General features: G+C 37.7%; 1 protein-coding gene across 1 annotated transcript in view; it reads right to left on the bottom strand.

Annotated features, from left to right (window-relative positions):
• The window catches only part of SORT1 (sortilin 1), a 123,177-nt gene that overhangs the window by 25,856 nt on the left and 69,582 nt on the right, over positions 1-27,739 (bottom strand). The window contains exons 14-15 of the mRNA XM_033918152.1: positions 26,630-26,820; positions 4,780-4,969 (exon numbers count right to left, since the gene is read on the bottom strand). Of these exons, the coding sequence (XP_033774043.1) occupies positions 4,780-4,969; positions 26,630-26,820 (381 nt within the window). The remainder of the gene's footprint in view (positions 1-4,779; positions 4,970-26,629; positions 26,821-27,739) is intronic.

Raw genomic sequence — 27,739 nt, 5'->3', positions numbered from 1 at the left:
TGGCGCCCCTCCCCTTCCTCCGTACCTTTGTAACTTCTCCCGCATGAGCAGCAAGCCCATGTCAGCGTCAGCTCACCCTTTGACGTCACTTCCTAGTTGCGGCTCCCGGAAGTGATGTCAGAGTGCGCCAATGCAGACATGGGCAGTAACCTCGTGCTGGGGAAATAAAAAAAAGGTACGGGTGAAGGTAAGGGGCGTGTGTGGCAAGGAGAGGAGCGAGGGGTGGGATGGAGAGGAGGGGGTACTGTGCCCAGGGCGGACCACCCACTCCTTAGTATGCCACTGGTTGCAATGGCAGAGCTGTATGTGAAGTCTTAGTACAGAAACAGCCAAGGCACTGCAAATCTGACATATTGTAATCACAAAACAGAAAATATAATTATTTTTTCTACCTTTTGTTGTCTGGTTATTATTCAAATCATGTTGGTCCCAGGCTCAGGTTGTCTTCTGTTAACTCGCTTACCAGGGTCTCCTGCCCATTTGTTGTTTACTTCTTCCTCCGTGATAACCATCCATCTTCCATCTCTGTCCTCCCCTTCCATTTCCCTTCCCTCCCCTGGAGGTCTGGCATCTTTCCTTTTTTTCATCTCCATCCCTGCAGCTGCAGTGATGGACCCAACCATTCCCAAATTCACCATCTCTCCTTTTCGCAACTACACTTTCATCCAGTATCTCTCCCTCCTTCTCCACCACCTCTCCCTTTCTCTTTCCAACTACCCTCCTTATCCAGTATCCCCTCCCCATTGTGTCTAAAATAAACATCCAACGGAGTTCACATCGGTTTAACTTCCGAGCAGTGTTCCCACCCTCCCACCCTACATTGATATAATCTAGAACCCGCCATTTCAAATCCATTAATGTGTGTTTACAACTTATCCAATGTCGGACAAGTGGGGAACACTGCTCGGAAGTTAAACTGATGTGAACTCCATTGGATGTTTATTTTAGACACAATGTCTCCTAAGGGGCTTAACGAGTCTTCCGATTGGCTAGCCCAATCGGAACTTTAAGTGTGGCAGTCCCTTTAAATTCTGGGTCAGTATGACGTGAGTAGCTCCTCCCCTAAATATGTCGTCATCACTGGTGGGGGTTTTTTAAGTCCAGAGTGTGAACGCGGCGGCTTGTATGTTGATAAGCTGAATAGCGGTATGCAGAGTATATTATCCTTAGTAGGTAAGCTATGATATTGAAATCTTAGTAGGGCTGTTTTTTAAGTAGTGATAACTTTTTAGCGGTTTGCTAATTACGTTATGTTTTGAATTTCAGCTTTCCCCATGTCGCCTTGACAAAGAACTCGAAACGCGTTGGCGTTCAGGGGATTGGTAACAAGGCTGAAAGCTAAGTATTTATTAAATCAGCTCCAGCAGTTACAATGTTTGTAGAAAAATAAATTATAATATAAAAAGTATAATAAGAAACTTACTAGAAAAAGCATAAATACGGAGGAGGAGGAACCGCGGGGTATATGAGGAACTTTTCCCTTCAAACTGTATCAGTTTGTAGGGCTGTCTGATACCCCTTGTGAACCTCTAAATAAATTTATTACTCTGGGTTGAATACTCTGGTGACTCTGTGACATTTGTTGCAAGATGATTAAATTGATGGCAGTATTAGAGAAAAGAAGTTAATATTGTTGCATTCTGGGTTGGTCATAGATAATCTTTATAGATTACTCATGAAATTTTGGAAATTTCAATTATTTAATAGTAACATATTGATTGAGGAATTTTTATAATAAAGTTGATTAAATATAATTCTGTCTAAAGGGTATTAGAAGGATCAATTGATATCATATGAAATGGTAATTTAGCTATAATGAAATAATTTATAATTAAATCTATATGAAGATTTCTTTAGGATAATAGGTAAGAATGCATTATTACAAAAGATACTTCTAATGATTACTTGTATCATAATGTATTATGAACATATTGTTATGTATTTTTTTGGGGAGAAGAAAATGTGATTAAATGTTGCCTGGGGGGGGGGGGGTATTGCGGTTACCAATTCCATGTGTGTTCCAAGGCTAGCAATTTCTGTGGGTGGAAGGGGAGGAATAAAGGGGGGGTTATTTACTATTAGTCGAGTCCTATTAGAACGGACCAGAATTCTGAGATCTCTGGTTGGTTAGATTGCTCTAAGTGTAAATTTAAGTCTCCACTAAGGAGGTTTAGAAGGCCTGTTAGAAGGGAGGGAGGGTATTTAGAGTTATAATTTTTCCTATTTTTGTTTATAATATATGTAATATTGAATGAATTTAATACTATTGTTGGAAGGGATGGGAGGGGGAGGGGTTTTTATTTATATATTTATGCTGATATTTGATTAGATTTTCAAGTGATTTGTATGATCTAATTGATATTTTATTTTTACACTTGATGTAAGAAATGAAAATGAATAAAGATTTGGAAAAAAAAACAACAACAACAAGAGTTTATATATCGCAGGACCAGGAAGTTCTATGCGGTTTACAATGATTAAAAATGCTATAAATTGAGTAGAACTAACAAAGTTGAAAACTAGTGACTAACAGCTCTAGAGATCAGTTATTGTGGGAAAGATTGTACAAATCAGCTACCTAAGTACTTCAGGAACAGATATGTTTTTAGATGTCTCCTAAATTCCCCATAAGTATTAGTAAGCATAAGTAATTGTTCCAGATCTTTACCCCATAATGCTGCCTGATATGAGAAAAGATGTTGCTGATGTCTTTTAAATTTACATCCTCTAACCGGTGGTTAGGTTTGGAGAGGTGGAGAGGTTAGGAGAGGTGGTGGAGAGGAAAACGGTGATAGAGTTCAAAAAAGCGTGGGATGAACACAGAGGATCTAGAATCAGAAAATAATAGTATATATTGAAGAACTAAGGCCAGTACTAGGCAGACTTGCACAGACTTGCACTTGCCGCTTGGTTGAGGATGGGCTGGGGAGGGCTTCAATGGCTAGGATAATGTAGATGGGCTGGAGCTTTGACGGAGACTTCAGTAGTTGGAACCTAAGCACAGTAACGGGCAGAGCTTTGGATTCTTACCCAGTAATAGCTTAAAAAACACAACAACAAATTTTTAGATTGAATCAGGTTGGGCAGACTGGATGGACCATTCGGGTCTTTATCTGCTATCATATACTATGTTAGGAGGATTTACGAGGTTTCTCGCCAGACACGCTTGTGTTTCACCAGCGTGCTCCCCAGGATTCCCCGATGCCATTTTTGTGGGAGTTAGGGCAGAAGGTGCTAGAAGACCCACCTTGGAGATCGAAGGCACTGAATCCAGGCAAGCCTCACACCTCTTGCGGGCCACAGTGCATGTGGAACACGGCTGCGCATCCAATAACCATTCACTGCAAATGAGGCATGAAACCATACCATCCTGTCCTGGGGAGGCCATCTATGAATTTTTCTTGCAAAAACAAAGCTTGGAAGTATGAAAAACATTCTTAAATTCAAATTGGGAAAAAACCAAGATGGACATCATGGGTGCCGATTTTGAAGAAACTAAACTAAACTAAACCTTAGGTTTATATAACGCATCCTCTCCATGAATATAGAGCTCGGCACGGTTTACAAGAGCTTAATAAAGGAAAGTATAACACACTGAGTTTGGTGGTTGAGTAAAGGGGGGGGAGGAGAGCATTACATTTTTGTGAAAAGCCTAGTTTTCAGGTGCTTACAGAATAGTTGTAAGGAGACCTGATTCCGCAATGGGGTAGTAAGGTTATTCCAAAGCCCTGTGATTCTGAAGAAGAGAGATTTTCCCAATTTTCCCGCATGGAGGATACCTTTTAGTGAGGGGAAGAAAAAGAGCCTGGGAAAATTACAGGAACCCTCAGAAAACAGCAATTTTGAAATTTTAGAGGTGGAGAGGGGTAGGGCATTGTGACCAGTCAGGCTCGGTGCAGGGAAACAACCCCAAAACCCATTTTCAATAACCCCCAAAATCGCTGATCCTGGCTGTCAGCCTGTGACATGTGCTGAATGAGAGAAACTGTAGACAGAGCTGAAAACAGCTCACAAGGAGATACTTTGCCTCAGTGAACTGGAAATCTGAATTTGAAGTCTTCTGACTGCCCCACCGATTGACCACCATAGGTGGAGACCTCCGCCACCCTTGGACATGCCATGCAGACACCTGGCAAAGGAATGCAGTTTGGCTCCGATCCTGGTCGCACCTCCATGGAACCGCTCAGCCTGCGCTCTACCCAAGAGTGGATGAACATGGGGTGAACGCGCTCCTGAGCCATAGTCTGATGTGCAGGCTGTCTAGGGGGCTTATTGACAAGCAAGGAACCCACTAGAAGCAGACTTTTCTCAATGGTCTGATCTATGGAGTCAAGGAAGTCCTTGCAGGGAACCTCCACAGCATGAGGGCGAAGCCACAAATTCAAATCACTGAAATTATGTGAAAGAAAACACAAGAAGAAAAGATAAGATTCCTACAGCCTAGCCTGTAGGAAGGAAAACGGAGAAGCTGGGATACTGGCACAGTGATGAGGTATGAGGGGGAGGGGTTTAAGTCTCTGAAATTCTGAGGCTTCCTACAAAGTCCTGACTGGTAGAGGGAAATAACCCATTGGTCCCGGAATAAAGTGGGATTATACAAGAACATCGAGCTGCTTAGTGGAGCTTCTATACAGACAACTGCTTTTGAACATCTGGCCCACTAATACTGCCATTTCTTTCCAAGGAACTTGTGGCAGGATTAGCACACAAATCCCAATCCCACTGACTCAGAACAGTAGTTGGCTGCTGCAGTATCTTTGGTAAAGTTGAGCTCCTTACCAGAGGAAGTCCTCCAGTGTACAGGTGCACACAGTTGGAAGCTTTGTCACCCTGTAGCCCTGACCATTCTGGCAAACAGAAGATTTACGAAGACGAAGGTATTTTTCTTTATACCCTAGAATACAGCCATCTGAAGGGTTATTAGGATCACTGGAGTGAGCAAGCCACATAATATAGTCGTTCGATTCACCTAAGAGGGAAAAACAAACAGAACAGTAACAGATAGAATGACAAACAAAACATGATACAAGGCAAATAATTCTAGCTCAAATACTAGGAAAGTTCACCCTCAAGAAAGAATATACTGTATTATCAAAACTTACACAAACTAGCCACTAACAGTAGCAAGTACATTGTAAGGCAGCAGTGAGGCACACTGGCAGAGCTGTATGCATGGAGGCCTCAGTACTTGAAACTGCAGGATATGTGATGCTCTCTGGAGACAAGCAGGGGATATGCAGGCACACTTGTTGGTGAAGTCTCTGACTGAGCCTGTGTGTCGGTGCCCTACCCTAGCTATAGTAAACTTTAAGCTTACTGAGCATGTGCAATGTCCTAGTCCTCGAGCCCCCTGCCCTCGTCCTCTCAGCTTTTTCTTGACCCGCTTCTATTCAATCGCAGCTCTCCCCTTTTCTTTCCTCACATAAGGAAAAAGTTAAACTTTTTATTTACTAGAACAGAAAAGCCCATGGCTTTTTGGCCCTTAGAAGAAGAAAAAAAAACACCAGATAACATTTTAGAATGGAGGTTCTTTTCTTTTTCTTCAGGCACTCTGTTCCAGTTTGTTTGTTTTTTTAAACTCCAACAACAAAATATACAACGGGAAGCTTTTATTTAGCAAACGCAAATAAATTAGACCACCACTTTTTTTTCTTTTTTTTTTTTTTTTAAGAGCGGCAATCCCAGCACTTTCAATACTTTTTTCTCTCACACACATCAGTCTTTAAGACCGCAAAGACTTATTCTGGCTGATAAAATTGAAACCGGAACTCTAAGACGACGCTTCGTGCTGGAATAACAAAAAAAAAAAAAAAAATCAGCTAAGCTGCCTAATTTGTCTTCAGCTCCCTCCCCTTAGGGCCCTGCTGTACCACCAAAGCTGACTGAAAATAAAGGTTCAGCAACAGTGACTTCTCACAAAAAGAAGCAGCTCTCGGTTCTGCAGACACACAACACATCCTCTCCACCAGTGACAGCTTCAATGGCACGTCCCTTATTGAATGATTCAGGGTCTGTTCCATTATTGGTGAGTACTTCTGAGAGAGCTCCTGTGGGCCCTGTTTCAGCCTCACAGTCCTCTCCCCTCATCAGATTATAAGCTATTCCTTAGACTTTTGGAGTCGCAGTAAAACAGGCAAAAACCCAAACAAAATCCAAACAGGTCGCCTCTCCATCAGCACTGGATCCTGAACAGGTACAATCTAAGCGTATCGCCCTTCCTGCTTTATACCCAGAGCCTACTTTTCAAGCTCCTGAGTCTATCCAGTCAATATCAAATTTATTTTGCCCCTTCAAAGATTTATTCAAGATAGTGTTACTTTATTTCAGCCTTCTGACACTGCTGTTCCTATTCCTCTCCAGTTCAAGGGCCTTCTTGTCTCCCAAGGAGTGGTCAGACCAGGATGATGTCATTACCTCAGACCTAGACCAACTTATGCTGCCTAATGCTATAACGGAAGAGCACTCCTATCCAAAATTCTTACATAAGGTTTTTTCTCTTAAGTCTCAGTCAAGCCGCAACACCTACAGGTAGTAAGGATTTTCAACATATCCTTCAATCCTGTAAGACTCCAGTGAGGAAAATTATTTCTTTACCAGTGCATCAAATTCTGCAAGATCTACAACTGGATAATTGGAAGAAGCCCCTTTCAGTCTCCACAGCTTCTAAGCATCTTGAGCTAAAATACAAGGTTCATAAAGCGTCTGGTTATGACCTTCTGCAACTTCCCCACTATTCTATGCTCTTCGAGTCTACCATCAAGAAATCCAAGGCATCAAGAACTCCTACTAATGCATAGAAACAGAGTATGACGGCAGAAAAGGGCTGACGGCCCAACAAGTCTGCCCACTCAAGAACCCTTCCTCCTTCGAGGATCCATCTTTTAAGCATTCCTCTGGAGCGACCCCACCTGTCTGTCCCATCGTCCCTTGAAGTTGAGCTTGTTACTAGCCTCGACTACCTGACGTGGAAGATCATTCCATCGATCAATCACCCTTTCGGTGAAGAAATACTTTCTGGTGTCTCCATGAAATCTTCCCCCCCTGAGTTTTAGCGGATGTCCTCTTGTCGCCGTGGGACCTGTAAGACAAAAGATTTCTTCCTCCACATCAATTCAGCCCGTGATGTATTTGAATGTTTCTATCATATCCCCCCCTTTCTCTGCGCTCTTCAAGAGAATATAAGTGTAACCTGCTCAAACGTTCTTCATATGGGATATTTTTTAGTCCTGAGACCAACCTAGTGGCTATTCGCTGAATCGACTCCATTCTCTTCACATCCTTTTGATAATGTGGCCTCCAAAACTGAACACAGTACTCCAGGTGAGGTCTCACCATTGATCTGTACAACGGCAGTATAACTTCAGGCTTTCGACTGATAAAGCTCCTTCTGATGCAGCCCAGCATCTGTTTAGCTTTTGCTGTAGCTTTCTCCACCTGATTCGCAGCTTTCATATCTTCCCGGATGATTACTCCCAAGTCCCATTCTGCTACAATTCTGGCTAGGTTTTCACCGTTCAGGGTGTATGTTCTGCATGGATTTCTGCTACCAAGGTGCATTACCTTACATTTTTTGGCATTAAAATTTAGTTGTCAAGTACTGGACCATTGTTCTAGTAAAAATAGGTCCTGCTCCATAGTGCCGGGCATGGTTGCGCTATCAGGTTCTGCTGCGCTGCCCACAACGGTGCATAGTTTGGCATCATCAGCGAATAATGTAATTTTACCTTGAAGTCCCTGAGGTAGGTCCCTTATAAAGATATTGAATAGTATCGGGCCCAAGACCGAGCCCTGCGGTACTCCACTGGTCATTTCTGACGTTTTTGAGGGAATACCGTTTACCATTACCCTTTGAAGTCTGCCACTAAGCCAGTCTTCCACCCATGCAATCAGTGTTTCTCCTAGTCCCATCGCGTTCATCTTATTCAACAACCTATGGTGTGGGACACTAACAAAAGCCTTACTAAAGTCTAAATACACGATGTCCAGGGACTCTCCCTTATCCAGTTTCTTTGTTACCTAGTCAAAGAAGTTTATCAGATTGGATTGACAAGTCTTTCCCTTTGTATGGCCATGCTGGTGGGGGTCCCTTAGTCCTTCATCATCCAGAATCATGTCCAATCTGTTTTTGATCAATGTTTCCATAAGTTTACATACTATTGAGGTGAAACTCACTAGCCTGTAATTTTCGGCCTCTGACCTGCATCCCTTTTTGTGGAGCGGAATAATGTTGGCAGTTTTCTAGTCCAAAGGAACTTTTCCCTTGGTTAGGGAAAGATTAAAAAGCTCAGCCAACAGTTCTGCCAGAACATCTCTCAATTCCCGAAGTACTCTAGTGTGTAGGTTATCCGGGCCCATGGCTTTGTTCACCTTTAGCTTTGATAGTTCGTGGTAGACATTGCCCGCAGTAAATGCAAAGTCCCGGAATGGGCCCTCTGAGCACCCTTTTGTCTGTGGCTGAGGTCCGGATCCTGGCGCTTCGCAAGTGAAGACTGAGTAATTCTGCTTTGTCCACGTCCGAGTCAATGAAGTTGCCGTCTGGTTTTTTTAGGCTCACAATACCGCTTGAGTTCTTCTTCCTGTCGTTAACATACTTAAAAAAGGATTTATCCCCCTTTTTGATTTGTCTTGCTAAATTTTCTTCCATCCGGAGTTTGGCGTCCCTGACTGCCGTTTTAACATTTCTAGATTTCGCCAGATAGGTTTCTTTAGCTTCCAGCCGTTGCGATTGTTTGTAGGTTACGAATGCTTTTTGCTTTTGCTTTACTAGTTCTGAGATCTCCGTTGAGAACCACTTCGGTCTATTTTTTCTGTGCTGTTTGCTCACAGTTTTTATGTATATGTTGGTTGCTTCTTGCAGGGTTGATTTCAAAGCTGACCATAGTACTTCCACACTGTCCATCATGCTCTGGTTTTGCAGTGCTTTGTAGACATAGTCCCCCATGCACTGAAAGTCAGTCCCTTTCTTAGTTGATGTATTTGACCTAGTAATTCCTTTCTTCAGGTGGAACCACATCATGTTGTGGTCGCTGGAGGCCAAAGCTTCTCCTACTGACACCTCTGTGACACTGTCCCCGTTGGTGAGCAGCAGGTCCAGGATCGCCTGATCCCTGGTGGGTTCTAGTACCATCTGTTTGAGGCGTGCTCCTCGTATGGAGGCTAGTAGTTTCTTGCTGTCACTGGTTGTAGCTGAAAGTTTGTTCCAGTCCACATCGGGCATATTGAAGTCTCCCAATAGCACTGTGTCCCCTCACAGTGTGATGGTCTCAATGTCTTCAATTAGTTCTTGGTCCGCATTGTCCTTTTGTCTTGATGGTCTGTACACTCCACCAAGATACAGGCATTTGTTATTGCCCCTGGCAAGGTTCACCCAGAGGGATTCTCACGTATACTTGATGTCTGTGATTTTAGTAACTTTGATGTTTTCTCTAATGTATAGAGCTACTCCTCCCCCTGATTTGCCCTCTCTATCGTGACGGAGTAAGTTATATCCTGGTATGACTATATCCCATCCGTGGGACTCCGAGAACCACGTTTCTGATACTGCCACATCAAGATCGGCGTTTCTCTTTTTTTTTTCTTTTTTAAAATTTTTTATTCATTTTAACATAAACAAGTGCACAGTATATAACAATCCAATATAAGATAATCACCTGACATTTTACAATAATATATCACAAGAAAGTTACTCCCCCACCCCCCACCCAGATTCATAAATAATCAAAATACATCCCATAAATATAATCTTATTTTGATCATATATATATATATCTTGAAACAACCATATCCCATCCCGAACCACAAGTAAATTATAATTGGGAAAAATGTAAATTATTCATTATAATAATTTAATAATGGCCCCCACACATCCTTAAACTTATTAAAACATCCTTTTTGAACTGCCAGCGCTCTTTCCATTTTATACACTTGACAAACTGAGTTCCACCAGAAACAATAGTTCAGTCTTTTATAATCCTTCCAATTATATGTTATTTGTTGAATGGCAACTCCTGTCAATATCATTAATAGCTTGTTGTTATTAGCAGATATTTGGCATTTAGATCTTGTAGACATGCCAAACAAAATTGTATCATAAGACAATGCTACATGATTTTCTAAAAAGCAATTTATTTGATCCCATATAGACTGCCAAAATGCCTTGATGAATGGACAGTAAAACAATAAATGATCTAAAGTTCCAGCTTCGTGATGACAATGCCAACATATATTAGACTTAGAGCAATCCAATTTTTGTAAACGAACATGGGTCCAGAGTGCTCTATGCAACAGGAAAACCCATGTTTGCCTCAGAGGCGGACATTGTACATTTCATCCTCCAGGACCAAATATGTGGCCATTGAGTGCATTAATCTGATGCTTAATCTCAATGCTCCAAATATCTCTAAGTCCAGTCTTTGGTTTCTTATTAATATATCCAGATAATACTTTGTACCACTGTGCGGCCTGGTCTCCCAGAAAGTCTGCCTGAAAGCATAAGAATTCTAAACTAAATTGATTGTTAAGAGATTTCTATTCAGGGAACCCTGCCTGAATAGCCTGCTTCAGTTGCAACCACTTATAACTTTGTTTTTTATCTAGACCAAATTTAAGCTGCAACTGTGAAAAATCCAGCAGTTTACCATTAGATATAACATCATTTAATGTTCGTATACCAGCTTTAATCCAATCCTTCCAGACAATCTTAAATACGCCTATTTGTATCCTGGAGTTTAGCCAAATATTTTGATATGTTGATTTTTGAATTGGAAGAGGTGTTAAATTATTAACATATCTTAAAGTTTTCCAAGTGTCCATTAAAATAATATTGTTTTTCCGTATTCTAGGCATATTAATACTTAGCAGATGACGAAGCCTAATGGGAAACATGAGTTGCCATTCCAACCATAACCAAACTGGTAATTTATCCATGAGATCTGGGAAGACCCAATACATACCTTGGCGCAAGATATAGGATTGATGATACCTATAAAAAATTGGAAAAAATTTACCCCACCCTCCGCAAATGGCTTTTGTAATGATACTAAGGCAATTCTTGCACTTTTACCCAGCCAAATAAATTTACTCAAAATACTATTCAACTTTTTATAAAAAGACCCCTGAAAAAAAACTGGTATCATACCCATTTAGTAACAAACAGGGGGCGTGGCTTGGACGCGAACTCTGATGGTTGGGTGAGAGAGTAGCTCCGCATAGACAAGCTATATATATAAGAAATACTACCAAAAATAAATATATTTAAAAAGAAATTACTGAAATATATTAGAACATGGCTTCTAGTAAACAAAATAAAGCTGATTCGGGAGCCGGAGTATCTGGAACAGGAAGCAACAAGAGATCAAAACCAGAGCCGGTTACACCCTCTAAAATGCCGCTGCCATCAGAAAAAAATCCCGACGTTATGGAAGAACTGAGACAAATAAAAGAAATTGTCTTAGATAGTAATAAAAAATTACAAAAAACGATTGAAGAAGCCGCAATCCTTACAAAAAGAGTGGACATGACAGAAAACAGAATTTCTACATTGGAGGATAATTCAGAGCAACTAAACATAGATATGAGATACAGCAAAACCATATGGAAAGAGGTGACAGAAATTAAAAGAAATCTTGAAGATAGCCGGAATCGTGAGCGAAGGAATAATTTAAGAATTATTGGACTACCGGAAGGAGTGGAAAAAAACGATCCGATTGCCTTTCTGGAAAAATTTCTACCTAAAGTATTGCCACTAAAATTTAAAACAGAATTAGAAATCGAAAGAGCACACAGGATTCCAACACAAAGAAATAATACTCAAACGGGACCAAGGACTTTAATATTTAAACTTTTAAGGCACCAATAAGCAATAGAAATATGTCAACTAGCCAAGGAAAACAAAAATCTCAAATGTCAAGACTCAAAAATACATATTGTCCCAGATTTTGCGAAAGAAACAGCATCAAAAAGAAAACAATTCCTGGACATGAGACCCCAACTGAGATCTTTAGGAGCTAGGTTTGGGCTCCTTTACCCAGCGGTAATGAAAGTTACTATCGCTAACAAAACTCAAAACTTTATGGACCCTAAAAAACTACAGGAATTTCTGGATCAACACGATCAACCAATGACAACTTAAAGACATTTGATGGCTACTTTTTAATATTTATAAACTTATATATACTTTATATAGAAAATAAATATTTCAATATAGAAGAAAAATTGAAAACATCGGTTAAAGATTCAAAACTTTCAAGACAACGGAAAATTTGCACGAGGATCGAATTAAAAATTTAAACAGCATGCAACGTTCTCAATAAGAAGCAAAGAAGAAATAAAAATCTGAAGAAATCCACAAGATTCAATTCTAGAACTTTTAAACAGAATAGACTTACATGCAAGAGTGTAAATTGGACAGAGATCCATCTTGAAATGGTGACGAAGGATGATTTTCTCTTTGACAAAAGAATAAGGGATGTGCTGATTGGATAGAAAATATTGGGGGCGGAGTATAGAGAGGAAAGAGAGCCATCCTTCAATCATATTATGATTGGTTTAATCGGATGATTTCCTGTAAGAGGCGGTGCTTCCGGCTAAACTTGCGTTTCAAATACATTATATTGCGTTTCAATAGAAAAATATATTAAAAAAAAAAAAAAATCTTAATTTCTAACGCAAGTTTGCCTGACAAGTTTTTGATTTTATTTTAAATATTCTCTTATGCCTCATATTTATTCCTCATATAATTTTAAATTAACAAAATCTGATACTTAGAAATATTAGTAATGTAAAAAATGAATTTCTTTTTGATCTCAAAAATTTTTTTAATTAAAAATAAAAACACTTCATCTATCTATAAGAAATGTTCCTAAAAATATATTATTGTATAAAAATAATGCACATGAACATAGAAGATGAATAGTCTTATTTTTAAATAATATACTTAATTATTTAATACTTAAGTTTTATAAATTGTTTATCATAATTAAAATATTATATAAAAAAAAAAATAATTTATATAATATGATGATATATTTTTATATATTATTTCATTTGGAATGAATTATCCTTATAAACTTAAAAATATATAAAAATGGATAAAAAAAAAAAATCTTTTATATTTTAAGAATGACCAAATTAATGAAAAATGTTTATGACCAAGTTTTTTATATATTACTTTGATTTAAAATCTATTGATATTGAAAAAAAAAAATTCTGGTAGTAATTTAGATAAATTTATTAATAGCTTGGGGGAGTTATTTAAATCTAACCTCAATCTGCGTATCCAAGTTTCCGTAATTAAAAGGGGAGGGATGGGAGGGAATAGAAGGGAGATACATAAGAAAAGGATGGGTGAGGGGGGGGGAAGGATATAAAATATTTAAATTATTGGGAAAATGTTTATTTTAAAATCATTTATTGTTTATTATCTAAAAAATTAAAAAAAAAAAAAAAAAAAAAAAAAAGATAAATGATCTTAAAATAATGTCCTTAAATGTTAATGGTCTAAATCATATGATAAAAAGGAAAAAAGCACTATTATTTTTAAAGAGGCAAAATACAGATATATGCTTTATACAAGAGACCCACCTTTCACATATTGAATCTATTAAGCTAGAAGGAGGTTGGGTCAAACATTGTTTTTTCTCACCAGCTGTAAGGAAAAAAGCGGGTGTTGCTATTCTAGTAAATAAAAAATGCTCTGCTACATTCAAATTAAAAGCTTCAGATATTCATGGAAGATGGGTAATTGTAGAAATGAATATGGGAAATACTACCATGACGTTGTTTAATATATACGCCCCTAATTCGAACCAAAATGAATTCTTTAAAACTCTTCAACAACTGATCTTACCACTGGCTACTTCAAATCTTATAGTAGCAGGGGATTTCAATGCTGTAATGGATCCTTTATTAGATAAAAACCCAAGTAGAGTTATGAAATCTATGGGATTAGAAAATTTGATTCAATCTTGCGATTTAGCAGATATATGGCGAATACTTCATTTTGATGGTCGGGAATTTTCTTTCTGTTCTCATGTTCATAATTCTTTTTCAAGAATAGATTATATTTTTACTTCAAATCATCTAGCACATCAGGTAACACAGGCTGCCATTGATCCTATTATTTTATCTGATCATGGTGGAGTATGGATCAAAATTAAAATCATAGATCAAAATAATAATAGACCAATTTGGAAGTTGGATAATACATTGTTAGCTGATCCAATGTTTTGTGAAAATCTTCTAACAAAAATGAAAGAATTTTTTCTAATAAATGACAAAGATGAGATTAATAGAGAAATTCTATGGGATGCTTTTAAGGCATCAATTAGAGGACAAATAATTTCTTATTCGGCTTTTCTTAAAAAACAGATTAAAAAACAAATTTTAATCTTAGAAAAAGAGATTAAAAATTTAGAATCAAAACTTATAGAAAAATGGGAATATTCTATTCAACAAGAATTATTAAAACTAAAAGGTAAATATAATGAGATCTCATCTAAAATGATCAGGAAAGATTTATTCTCTCAGCAAACATTGTATTATGGTAACTCAAATAAGTCGGGAAGAATATTGGCAAACTATCTTAAAGCAAAAAAAAAAGGAAAACAAAATTAATTGCTATAAAAGATGAAAATGGTGACACATTTACACAAATTGAACCTATTTTAAAACAATTCCTAAAATTTTATAGATCTCTTTATTCTTCCGAGACTTATATAAATAAAGAAAAAGATGGTTTAGAATTTTTGAAAATGTTAGAGGGTCCAAAAATTCCTGAACATATAAAACGAAGTTTAGAAGAACCAATATCACTAAAAGAATTAGGAACAGCTTTGAAATCCCTTAGAGTTGGATCCGCTCCAGGTGGTGATGGATATACAGTTGAGTTCTATAAAACATTTCAAAATTTTTTATTACCCTATTTATTAAATCTTTTATCAATATCAACTTAATAAAGGTTGTATTAACGGCACTATATCAGAATCTTTAACTATTGTTTTGCCAAAACCTAATAAAGATCCCACTTTGGTCTCAAACTATAGGCCAATATCTTTAATAAATGTAGATGGAAAATTATTAGCAAAAATACTTGCGTTAAGATTGGCTAATGCTCTCCCCCATATCATAGGTATGCATCAAACAGGATTCGTTGCTCAAAGACATTCATCTCACAATACCAGATTAACATTCCATATGCTATATTTAACAAAAAAAATGAATGAACCTACTTTTGCAGTATCATTGGATGCAGAAAAGGCTTTTGATAGAGTAGAATGGCCTTTTATGTATCAAGCAATGGAATGGTTTGGTATAGGTCCTGGATTCATACAAATGATACAAACATTATATAGCTCCCCTTCTGCTAGATTATATATTAATAACACGTTTTCAGAAAAATTTAATCTACAGAGAGGAGTTAGACAAGGATGTCCCTTATCTCCTTTGCTGTTTGATATTGTTTTAGAACCCTTAATATTAGCTATCCAACAAGCAAAGGAGATACAAGGTATACCTCATTCAGACAGAGAATATAAGATATCTGCTTATGCAGACGATTTACTATTATATTTGAGGAATCCAGAATCCACCATTCCATATCTACTTGAACTGATTGAGAAATTTGGAAATTTTTCAGGATATAAAATTAACTGGAATAAATCAGAGGTTCTTCCACTAAATGTACATTGTACAAAAGGTTTATTTGATACATTCTCTTTTGTTTGGAAGGAAGAGTCTATTAAATACCTTGGAATTTTGATAACAAAAACAGTAGATGAAACAATGAAAATTAATGAAAAATGTTTATTACAAAAAGTGATAGAAATGTGTGAGCAATGGAATCCTTTACATTTATTTTGGTGGGGAAGAATACAAACAGTTAAAATGATGATTTTGCCTATAGTTTGCTACCAAATGGGGATGATACCAGTTTTCTTTCAAGAATCTTTTTATACAAAATTAAATAGGATTTTGACAAAATTTATTTGGCTAGATAAAAAACCAAGAATTGCTCTAGTGTCGTTGCAAAAACCAATTAAGGAGGGAGGGGTAAATTTTCCCAACTTTTATAGGTATCATCAAGCCTATATTTTACGTCATGGTATGTATTGGATCCTCCCAGAGCCCACTGATAATATTCCAGACTGGTTCTGGCTGGAATGGAGGCTTATGTTTCCATTACGTCTTAGTCATGTAATTAGTATCAAAATGCCAAGGTTATATAAAGATCATAAAATATTTATGGATACCTGGAAAACTCTAAGATACATAAGTAATCTAACTCAAATTCCAATTAGTAAATCAACTACTCAAACGATATGGCTAAACCCCAAGATCAAGATTGGCGGTTTTAAAGTCATCTGGAAACACTGGATGATAGCAGGTATTTGTATTTTGGATGATGTAATAAAAAATGGAAAGTTGCTGGAGTTTTCACAATTGCAACAATTGGTCTTAATAAAACACAATATTTTAAATGGTTGCAATTGAAGCAGTCTATTCAGGTAGGGTTCCCTGAATGGAAAAACCTTACTAAATATCACAGTTTGGAATTCTTGTGTTTCCAGATGGACTCAATAGGACATAAAGCCGCACAGTGGTATAAAATAATATCCGGATTTATAAATAAAAAACCAAAAAATGGTCTTAGAGACATTTGGAGCATTGAGATAAAGCATCAGATTAGTGCATCTCAATAGCCACGGCTTTGGTCTTGGAGGTTAAAATGTACAGTGTCAGCATCTATGAGACAAACTTGGTTTTTTCTTCTACATAGAGCTTTTTGGACCCCTGTTCGTTTACAAAAAATAGATAGCTCAAGATCTAATAGATGCTGGCACTGTCATACTGAAGTTGGGACATTAGACCATCTTTTATTCTTTTGTCCATTTATCTTATAATTCTGGAAATCAATTTGGCCCCAAATTAATAGGATGTTAGAAAATCCGGTAGCCTTGACATATGATACTATATTATTTGGAACAACCATGAGAGCAAGAAGTCAAATTTCATCAAGTAATAACAAACTTCTATTTATTTTAACTGGAATAGCAATACAACAAATCACATTCAATTGGAAACAACATGACAGATTAAACTATATTTTCTGGTGGAATTCGGTATGCCACATATACAAAATGGAACTCGCTATTGCAACACAAAAAGGATATATGAATAAATTTCAAAAAATATGGGGACCATTAACAGATTTTTGTAAAGAATGATAAATTTTCCCATAATTAAAATATGTGATAGGAAGGGAAAAGGGAGGGGAGCATCTTTCTGGTTATTACAAAATATTTTAATAATTTAAATTATTATACCAATAACAGAAAGGAATACAATAAAAATATGTATTAATGACTGGAAGGGAGGGGGGAGGGGATGGGAAACTATTATATTCAATATGTATTATATAATTTAAAATTCTTATATATTAAAATATATTTTATACTTTGCTTCAGAAAGGAAAAAAAAAATGTTTCACTGATATTTATTATGAGTTTATCAAGTGTGTATATCCAAGTTTCAATTGAACTTATGTAATCCACTTGCTGTAACATAAGAAAATGAATAAAGATTTATAAAACAAAACATTTAGTAACAAACAGGCAAAATCATCATCTTTACAGTTTGTACTCTTCCCCACCAAGATAAATGCAACGGATTCCATTGCTCACATAGCTCTGTAACTTTTTGCAATAAAGATTTTTCATTCACTTTTATTGTCTCATCAAATGTATTTTTAATCCAAATTCCCAAATATTCTATTCCTTCCTCCTTCCATATAAAAGGAAAAGAATCAAATAAACCCTTTGTACAATATACATTTAAAGGAAGAACTTCTGATTTAGTCCAATTTATTTTATATCCCGAGAACTTCCCAAATTTCTCAATCAACTCAAGCAGGCATGGAATGGTTGTTTCCGGATTTCTCAAATGAAGTAGTATATCATCTACATAAGCAGATACTTTATATTCTTTTCCAGAACGAGGAATCCCCTGAATCTCCTTTACCTGTTGAATAGCTATTAGCAGGGGTTCAAGAACTATATCAAAAAGCAAAGGAGACAAAAGACAACCTAGTCTAACCCCCGTTTGCAACTTAAAAGAATCTGAAAACTTATTATTGATATATAATCTAGCAACAGGAGAGCTATACAACGTTTGGATAATTTGTATAAAACCTGAACCCAAACCAAACCATTCCATCGCCTGATACATAAAGGCCCACTCTACCCGATCAAAAGCCTTCTCTGCATCTAATGACACTGAAAAGGCCGGATCTCTTAAATCCTTTGTTAAATATAACATCTGTAGAGCTAATCTGGTATTATTGGAAGAGTGTCTCTGAGCAACAAAACTCGTTTGTTGCATACCTATTATATAAGGAAGAGCTTTTGCCAATCGTAATGCTAAAAGTTTAGCCAATAATTTCCCATCCACATTAATTAAAGAAATAGGCCTGTAATATGAAACCAATGTAGCATCCTTATTTGGCTTTGGCAAAACAATCGTTAATGATTCTGCCATAGTACCTTTAATACAACCTTTATTTAGTTGAGTCAAATACAAATTTAATAAATGGGGTAAGAGAGTACTTTGAAATGACTTATAAAACTCTACAGTATAGCCATCACCACCTGGAGTGGTCCCAACTCTAAGAGATTTCAATGCTGTTTGTAATTCTTTTAGTGATATAGGTTCTTCTAAACTTCTTTTTATATGATCAGGAACTTTTGGTCCCTCAATTAAATTTAAAAATCCAAAGCCATCCTTTTCCCTATCTAAATAAGGCTCAGAAGAATACAGGTCTTTATAGAAATTTAAAAATTGTTTTAAAATAGGACCAATTTGAGAATGTGTATCACCTTTTTCATCCTTAATTATACTTATTTTTGCTTTCTTTTTCTTAACTTTAAGATAATTAGCCAGTAATCTTCCCGCCTTATTAGAGCTTCCATAATACAAAGCTTGCTGCACAAAGATATCATTCCTTACTAGTTTAGAAGAAATCTCATTATACTTGCATTTAGTTTTTAAGAGAGCTTGTAATGTGGAATATTCCCATTTATCAATCAATTTTGATTCTAAAATCTTTAATTCTTGTTCTAAGTTAGAGAATTGTTTTCTTATTTGTTTCTTAACATGAGCTGAATATGAAATGATTTGCTCTCTCATGGTTGCCTTAAATGAATCCCATAAAGTTTCCATAGAGATTTCCTCTGTATTATTAATTTGAAAATATTCATCCATCTTTAGTTGAAATTCTTCACAAAATTTTGAATCTGCAAGCAAAGCATTATCAAATCTCCATATTGGTCTACTACAGGGGTGTCCAATGTCGGTCCTCGAGGGCCACAATCCAGTCCGGTTTTCAGGATTTCCCCAATGAATATGCATGAGATCTATTTGCATGCACTGCTTTCATTGTATGCTAATAGATCTCATACATATTCATTGGGAAATCCTGAAAACCCAACTGGATTGCGGCCCTCGAGGACCGACATTGGACACCCCTGGTCTACTATGATCTTGATCAATAACATTAAATTCAACCCACACTCCTCCATGATCTGAGAAAATAATTGGATCTATGGAGGCCTGAATTACTTGCTGTACTAAATGATCTGAAATAAAAACAATCAATTCTTGAAAATGATTTATGAACATGGGAACAAAAAGAAAATTCCCAATCATTAAAATGAATACGCCATATATCTATTAACTTGGAAGATTGTACAAAATTATCCAAACCTAATGACTTTATAATTTTACTAGGTTTTTTTATCCATAACAGGATCCATAACAGCATTAAAATCTCCTGCCACTACTAAATTAGAAGCAGCCAGTGGCAAAACCAACTGTTGAAGAGATTTAAAAAACTCTTATTTGGTTCGAATTAGGGGCATATACATTTAAAAGCGCCAAAGTAGTATTGCCCATACTCATATCAACATGTACCCATCTTCCTAAAGGATCAAACCTATCATATTAAATACTGAATTACATTTTTATTAACCAAAATAGCAACTCCCGCCTTTTTCTTCACCGCAGGAGCAAAAAAGCAATGTTTCACCCAGTTCCCTTCCAGCTTTTTTAGACTCTTCAGCAGACAAATGAGACTCTTGGATGAAACAAATGTCCGCATTTTGCTGCTTTAAAAATAAGAGCGCTTTTTTCCTCTTGATAGGATGATTTAGACCATTTACATTTAACGAAAATATTTTAATAACCATTGTAACTAATTATAAATTATACTTCCATAAATTATCCAATAAATAAAATTATATTGAAACAAATCAACTTTTACACTTCTCCCAAATTCATGAATTAAAAAAACATAACACACCCTTCCCCCATCCCCCTTCCCATACCTCCACCCTTCCCCAACCCCCCCTCCTTTAATAAAAGTGAAAACTTGGAAACACACATGTGGAAACAAGTGACAAGAAACTCCCACAGGACAGGTATATATATCCTTATATGTAAAACTATAAGACTATAATATAAATTTGTTAGGAATACTTGAATTAATTCAAAACCAGTAATTATACATTACTCAATCATTAATTACCCCCCCTTACAGAATAAATCATTCCAAAACAACCAATAATCAAATTGTGCTATCATAAAAGATTCCCCATATAATAATATTTTTAACACAATCACAACAAATACACTTCATCTATTACCCACATATTAATAAAAACAATTATTCAACTTAAAACTTTTTTTTCCTATGCAAAAATAAAATATATTCATAAAAATCATTAAAATATCTAAGCTTCATATCATTTTCATTAAACAAAAACTAAAATATATTTAATCAATTAAATTTTAAAGACATCAATACAATTCATATCATTATTTTTGAAAGAATTAAAACAAAATTTAAAAAACTCATATAAATTAATTTATAAACAACAAATATACCCTCCTCTCTATTCACTTAATATAAACACATTCTACGTATTTAATCAACTATACTGCACAGTAAAAATTTTAGTGCATAAATAAAACTTTATATTGATGCAACATTCCAACTACCATTGTTGTATAATCTTCACCCACATTACATATAATTCACAGCTATCAATGTATCATCCCTTCAGTCATCCTTCAGGTTCTTAGCATAACTGTTAAATATTAAACTATGCTCCACATTCACTCATCCATTTGTATCCCCAAAAGAAAACCAATATCTCAATGCATATTAGCAAAACCATAACTAAACTAAACTAAACTAAACCTTAGGTTTGTATACCGCGTCATCTCCACAAGCGTAGAGCTCGGCATGGTTTACAGAGTTAGGAAGAAAGGAAATCCAATGAAGGGTTATAGGAAAGGAACAAGAAGAAAGAGAGGGACAAGGGTCCCAGAGAGCATAACCATCTTTCATATCTATATTATATCAATAAAAGAAGCTCCTTAAGGCAGGACTTAAAATATATTTTCATCTCTATGTAGGAGCCATAAACCTTCTCAATTCCCCATCCTCTTCTCCAATTTTTACATTAAAACTCTGCACCATGACCCAAGAGAAGGGGTTATTAAATCTTTGCCTTGAGAAAGCCCATTATTAAGGGCAAAATGAGTCTCACCAACAGACCCATTACATAATAAACTGTGTAACTGACGCAGAGCACAGAATTAAAATGAACAACAGGATGAGACATCCAAAAAGTTATCGAAGTTCATCTGCAAAACAGTCGATCAACCTACTGCCTTGGTAGACCTTTAATATGTAAATCCAAAATCCTCATGCTCTGAACCTCATCTTCAATCAGGTTTCAGGAATATGTCTCATCCAGTCTAAACTCAATACACTATCTGTATATCTAAATCCACACTGCACCATTATGTCCAAAAGTCTGGTCTGCAATCCAATTCTTCTTAGTCATTCACAAAGAGAAGCACTTGTATTAAAACTTATAACTTTTCTTTTCTTCCATGCTCTACCATACTTTGCAGTCCGTCACTGCTTCACTTCCTGGTTTCAAAAGTTAGCGCCGCCATTACACATCTCTGACATCCCGTTGTTTTTGACTCCGGCACTTATTTCCTTTGCTGAATTCCTTCTCAAATTCATTTCCTCTCTCCAAATCGTTACATAAAATTTGAGCAGCGTAACCCACCAGCTTTTACTCCACCATAAAAGATGATAATTTTTTTTTTCCTTTTATTACCAAGCCGTTTAGAATGTTTATTCAAATCACTCCGTTCATACACTCAGCTCTTTCACTGCAACTGAAATAAATTATATTGACATCTGGCGTTCAGTTTTCTAAAAATTCATTTAATTTTTCCAGATCTTCAAAATTCAGAGTCTTATTCTCATATGTGACCCTCATTATGGCTGGATATATCAGCCAATATCTTGCCCCTAGACTCTTTAATTTTGGCCTCAGCTCCAACATTTTTTTTCCTTTTCTGAGCCGTAGCCTTGGCGAAGTCAGGCACAATATAAATTGTTGAGTCCTGACACTTCAGGTTCCGGTTCTCTTTAGACAATCTCAGGATTTCTGCAATCTGCTGATATCTTAATAGCTTAAATATCAAAGGACGCGGTCCCAGCTGTTTGTCTGATCTTCGAGTCGGGATTCTATGGGCTCTTTTGAACTCCATAGGATATTTAAATTTTAGCGGCAAGATTTTAGGTAAAAAGTTTTCTAAAAATGAAACAGGATCACTTTTTTCTATACCTTCCGGCAGACCAATTATCCTCAAATTATTCCGTTTGCTGCGGTTAATACAATCCTCAAGATCACTTAGAATCATCTCATCAAAATTGCTTTAGACCTTACGCCTTAAATTGTATTCCTTTTACTGGAAAAGTCCAGCTATCTTTTTTGTTGTACTAGGTCCAACTTCTTTAATTGTATTTCTCTTCCTGGAAATGTCCAGATATCTTTCTGATGTAATCCGCTTAGAACTGCAAGGTACAGGCGGAATATAAGCCAGTAAAGTAATGTAATGTAATGTAATCACTTGTAAGGCTCACCAACAACTTTTTATCCGGCTTCAACCGCCGAATTTCTACTTCATTCGCCTCAGTTCTTTTTTCCAACTGGTCCACTTTTATTTCCATAACTGCCATTTGTCTTGTAAGATTTGCCACTTCATCAATGGCTTCCTGTATTTTTCTGGAGTTATTCAGTACAATTTCTTTAATCTGTCTGAGTTCATTCACTATATCGCATCTTTCCTCACCCGGCAACGGAACTTTTGAAGGGGTCAGTGGTTCCGTTTTTGACCTCTTCGCACTTACTCCACTTGTTCCAGCCATCTCTCCCTTTGATTGTTTTGACGATGCCATTATATCCGCAGGAGCACCGTTACAATTGAAAAATTTTATCTTTCAAAGCTTATTTTTCCAATACATTAGCCTGTCATGAAGGAGCTGCGATATTACCCGTCCATCTTACTGCGGCTCCAAGCCATGCCCCCGGCATTTCTCATTTCTGTTTCGAGTTCCAGAATTTTATTGCCCAAGCTACGAGCATTAGTATACATAGCCGTCCATTCTTTCTGCTTGCATAGAGTGTTTGTTGCCCAAGATAGTTTGTCCCCTTCAATTTTGCCTGTCATTCATAGCATTGCCTCTGCCCTCTTCATTATTCGCGCAATTTCTTACCCAAGTCTCCAGGGTGGAGTCTCTGTCTCTCCCTCTGTCTCCTTATTTGTTGACAAGAGTACTTAAGAACATAAGAAATGCCTCTGCTGGGTCAGACCCGAGGTCCATCGTGCCCAGCAGTCTGCTCATGCGGTGGCCCAACAGGTCCAGGACCCTTGCAGTAATCTTATATCTATACCCATCTATCCCCTTTTCCAGTAGGAATTTGTCTAATCCTTTCTTGAACCCCAGTACCGTACTCTGCCCAATTACGTCCTCTGGAAGCGCATTCCAGGTGTCCACCACACGTTGGGTAAAAAAGAACTTCCTAGTATTTGTTTTGAATCTGTCTCCTATCAACTTTTCCGAGTGCCCTCTTGTTCTTTTATTATTCGAAAGTTTGAAGAATCTGTCCCTCACTACTCTCTCTATGCCCTTCATGATCTTATAAGTCTCTATCATATCCCCTTCTAAGTCTCCTCTTCTCCAGAGAAAAAAGACCCAGCTTCTCCAATCTCTCAGCATATGGTTTTCCATACCTTTTATCAGACGTGTCGCTCTCCTCTGAACCCTCTCGACTAACGCCATATCCTTCTTAAGGTACGGCGACCAATATTGGACGCAGTACTCCAAAGGAGAATAGGGAGGCAAAGCCACAGGGGGTAAGGAGGAAACCCCACTACCCGAAATCCCCTGGGTGGGACTCCCAGTCGCCTGAAAATAGGCTCTGCATAAAGAAAAAATTAAATCAGGGGGAAAAAAAACCCAGGCGTCCCAAGGGACTCCCTGCCACAGCAGGGGACCCAGCAGAAACCTGCCCCTGTTTTTCCAATACAGGGGGAAGACCACCTGAGGTTGCAGACAAAATGGAGGAGCCAAACTGAGAAAATGGTGAAGTTCCCGCTAAAAAAGCTCCCTACATGGCCTATAGCGGCTGGGAAACCTGAACAGTCCCAGCCACTAAAACAGGCACGTTGGCATCAGCTGTTAAAAAAAAAAAAATCAGCCGAGAGGGAATCCTTTGTACCCTGACCGTCGGCGGTTCGGGGAATCCCTCCGTGGGCGGTGGGGGAAGACCGGGCTTCCACACTGCTCCTAGCCAACTCGCGAGGCACTAGTGGCGGGGAGCTCTGGGCGCCTGCAGCCACTGCCGATGGAGCTCCTCCACTGCATCGGCCTGCACACCGCTTGCACAGGCCGGCCACGAGTGCCTCGCGTCTGGAGCACAATGAGCACTTTTTCCCTTTAGAAGTGCTCATTGCTCCATACGCGACCTAGCTATAAAAAAGTGCCGGTTAGTTGAAAAAATACAGTAAAATACAGTTTTCTTAAAGGGAAACAACCCTCCAGACCAGCACTACCTCAGGATTTTTTTTTTTAACAGAACAGACTCCACAGGCTCTCGAAGCAATAGGCCTTGCTTGATTTAGGGGGCAAGGCTGATTGCTGAGGCTCCTCTAAAAAAATGTGGGGAGGAGGAAGAAATGGGGGGAGGGACCTCGCTCAAGACCCACCGGGTTTGAAACCCCCGAGGTCAGACGGACCCCCAAACAGGGCCCACGCAAGCTCAATCCAGCCAAAAACAGGGACTAGAAACCCCTAAACAATTCCAACAGCCCTACCAAGGGAGATGGGTACAGATCACTCAACACCTGCTGGAGACTGAAGTAGACTGATGAGAACAGAGAAGGGGATATCTTATGTACTATCTTACAGTTTTGTTTTCAGTCTCCACCTGCTGTTCATGATTGGATATATACCCCATTCGTAAAGATTAACCTGTTAATAGAACTTCCTCAGTATCAACTCCGACGGCTTCAGCTTGTCCAGAATACGGCTCTTCACTTGCTTTATCGCCACTCCATATTTGATCATATAACTCCGCTATTTAAAACTGAACATATGCTACCAATAGCATATAGGATTTCTTACAAATATAATGTTTACATTTCAAATTCGATCATCTGGCCTTCCTTTGTTTCTGTACAGTCATACGATTCCTTACATGCCAACAAGGAATCTTCGTTCCTCTTCTCAGTATTTGTTAATTGTACCATCATTTTGATACATGTTCCTGGATACTAACCACAAGTCAAGTTTTTCAATGATGGCCCTGGGCCTTTGGAACTTGTTACCACTTTATCTGAGATCAGAAAACTTTCTTAAAGTCTTCGTCGCAGCTGAAGGCTTATTATTTCAGAAAGGCTTTTGACTGTGAATGCCTACAGACACTTCCTATCCCGGAATAAACAAAAAAAACAACTTTATCCCCTTAACCTCTTTGTTTTATTAATTCCCCCTTTCCCTTATAAATATTGTAACTCATTCCTTCCCCAAATATCCTTTTGTCACAGTTTGTTTACAGTTATCTATCTTTCCCGTCTGTTTTTAAAATTTTTTTTATCTTGTACCCATTGTTTTTAACTTTGTTAACCACCTTGATTTGACTACAATTGTTAAGAAATGCGGTATATCAAATAAACTGCAGCGTCTTTCCTTCCCTCTCATCCCCCTGAGCAGCAGCTTTCCACCCTTCCTACCCATCCCCTTATGCAGCAGCACCTATCCAATCCTCCCATCATGAATCTGACATAACTCCAAAGCCTCCTAAAGCAGCAGCAGCACCACTCTGAACGGGCTGCTTCCCGACCTGCCCCGTCACAGATTACATCAGTGACACGGCAGAGGAAAAGTCCCAGTGGGGAAGGCTGCAAAGCAGCCTATTCAGAGCACCGCAACTGCTTCTGTTTTAGGTGACCCATGAGGTAGGTCAGGTCTCACCAAGTTGGGGGGGGGGGGGGGGGTCGCTGAATCGGTGAGTCTAATTTTCTGGGACAGCGAATCGATTCACCGAAGTGAATTGGTGAATCGATTCTAATTGGCAAATCAGGCAGCACTAGTAGGGATCACTGCAAGGTAGGAATGAGGTGTCCTGGTAGAGCAAAGACTATTTGCAATTACCAGCATAAAGAACTAGAAAGAAGGGAGGATAAAAAAAAAAAAGTTGAAACCCACAAGGTCTTGTGAGAAGATCTTTGAAGTTCATGGTGTAGGAGACCCAAGACTTGGAGATAATAAACTGCTGGAACCCCCAGATGCTGACATTCATGGACCTGGCTCCTGGCTCTGTTGCAAGCCCTGTGAAGATTAGAGGCTCTTTGGTGAAGTTATAAGTGTACCAGCACTGTCCCTCATCTGTGGAGAACCTGCAGAAAAAAATAAGAGGCAACTTTAGAGACTCTCCATACTAATCACAGAGAATTTTATCTGCTAAGACGAGACAAATCCTTTCGGCCTTGGACAGAAGTAAGGAGGCATTACAAGAGGCTAAGGCCTATATGGGCCTAGAAGAAACCAAGGACTCATTCTGGATACAACAGCAGCAAATGGATTCTCACAGGGAGGCCTTAAGCAACCTGGGCCAATCAGAGCCTTAGGGCCTTCCCCGGCACCTCCCATAATGCACATAATGTTACATAGAGCATTTTGGACCCCAGTTAGATTACAGAAGTTGGATAGCTCTAAGTCTAATAGATGCTGGCATTGTAATCTAGAAGCAGGGACTCTAGATCATTTAATGTACTTTTGTCCCTGTATCATGGCCTTTTGGAAATCAATCTGATCTCAAATTAACTGTTTATTAGAAAACCATGTAGCTTTATCATATGATACAATTCTATTTGGAACATCAATGAGACTAAAAGTTCAAATTTCATCAAATAATAAACTTTTATTAATAATGACTGGAGTCGCCATTCAACATATCACTAAAAATTGGAAAAATTATACTAGATTAAACTATACCTTCTGGTGGAATTCAATGTGCCATATATACAAAATGGAAAGAGTAATTGCCATACAAAAAGGTAATTATAATACTTTTAAAAAGATTTGGGGGCCATTGATAATTTATTGTAATGATTAGACGCCTTTTTACATTGAAAGTATAATTATAAGTATGGGAAGAGGGGTGGTTAATAGTTATTATAGATTTTAATCAATTTTTATGAATATATTATATGTATGTTTTGTTTTGTTTTTGGTTAGGATATTGTGAAAAGGGTGGGTAAGGGAGGGAGATATTTTATGAATTTAAGATGGTATATAGGAAATTTCAAGTAATGT

This window comes from Geotrypetes seraphini, chromosome 13 (genome assembly GCF_902459505.1).
Source record: "Geotrypetes seraphini chromosome 13, aGeoSer1.1, whole genome shotgun sequence".
Classification (NCBI taxonomy): domain Eukaryota; kingdom Metazoa; phylum Chordata; class Amphibia; order Gymnophiona; family Dermophiidae; genus Geotrypetes; species Geotrypetes seraphini.
This window is presented reverse-complemented; position numbering and strand designations above follow the sequence as displayed.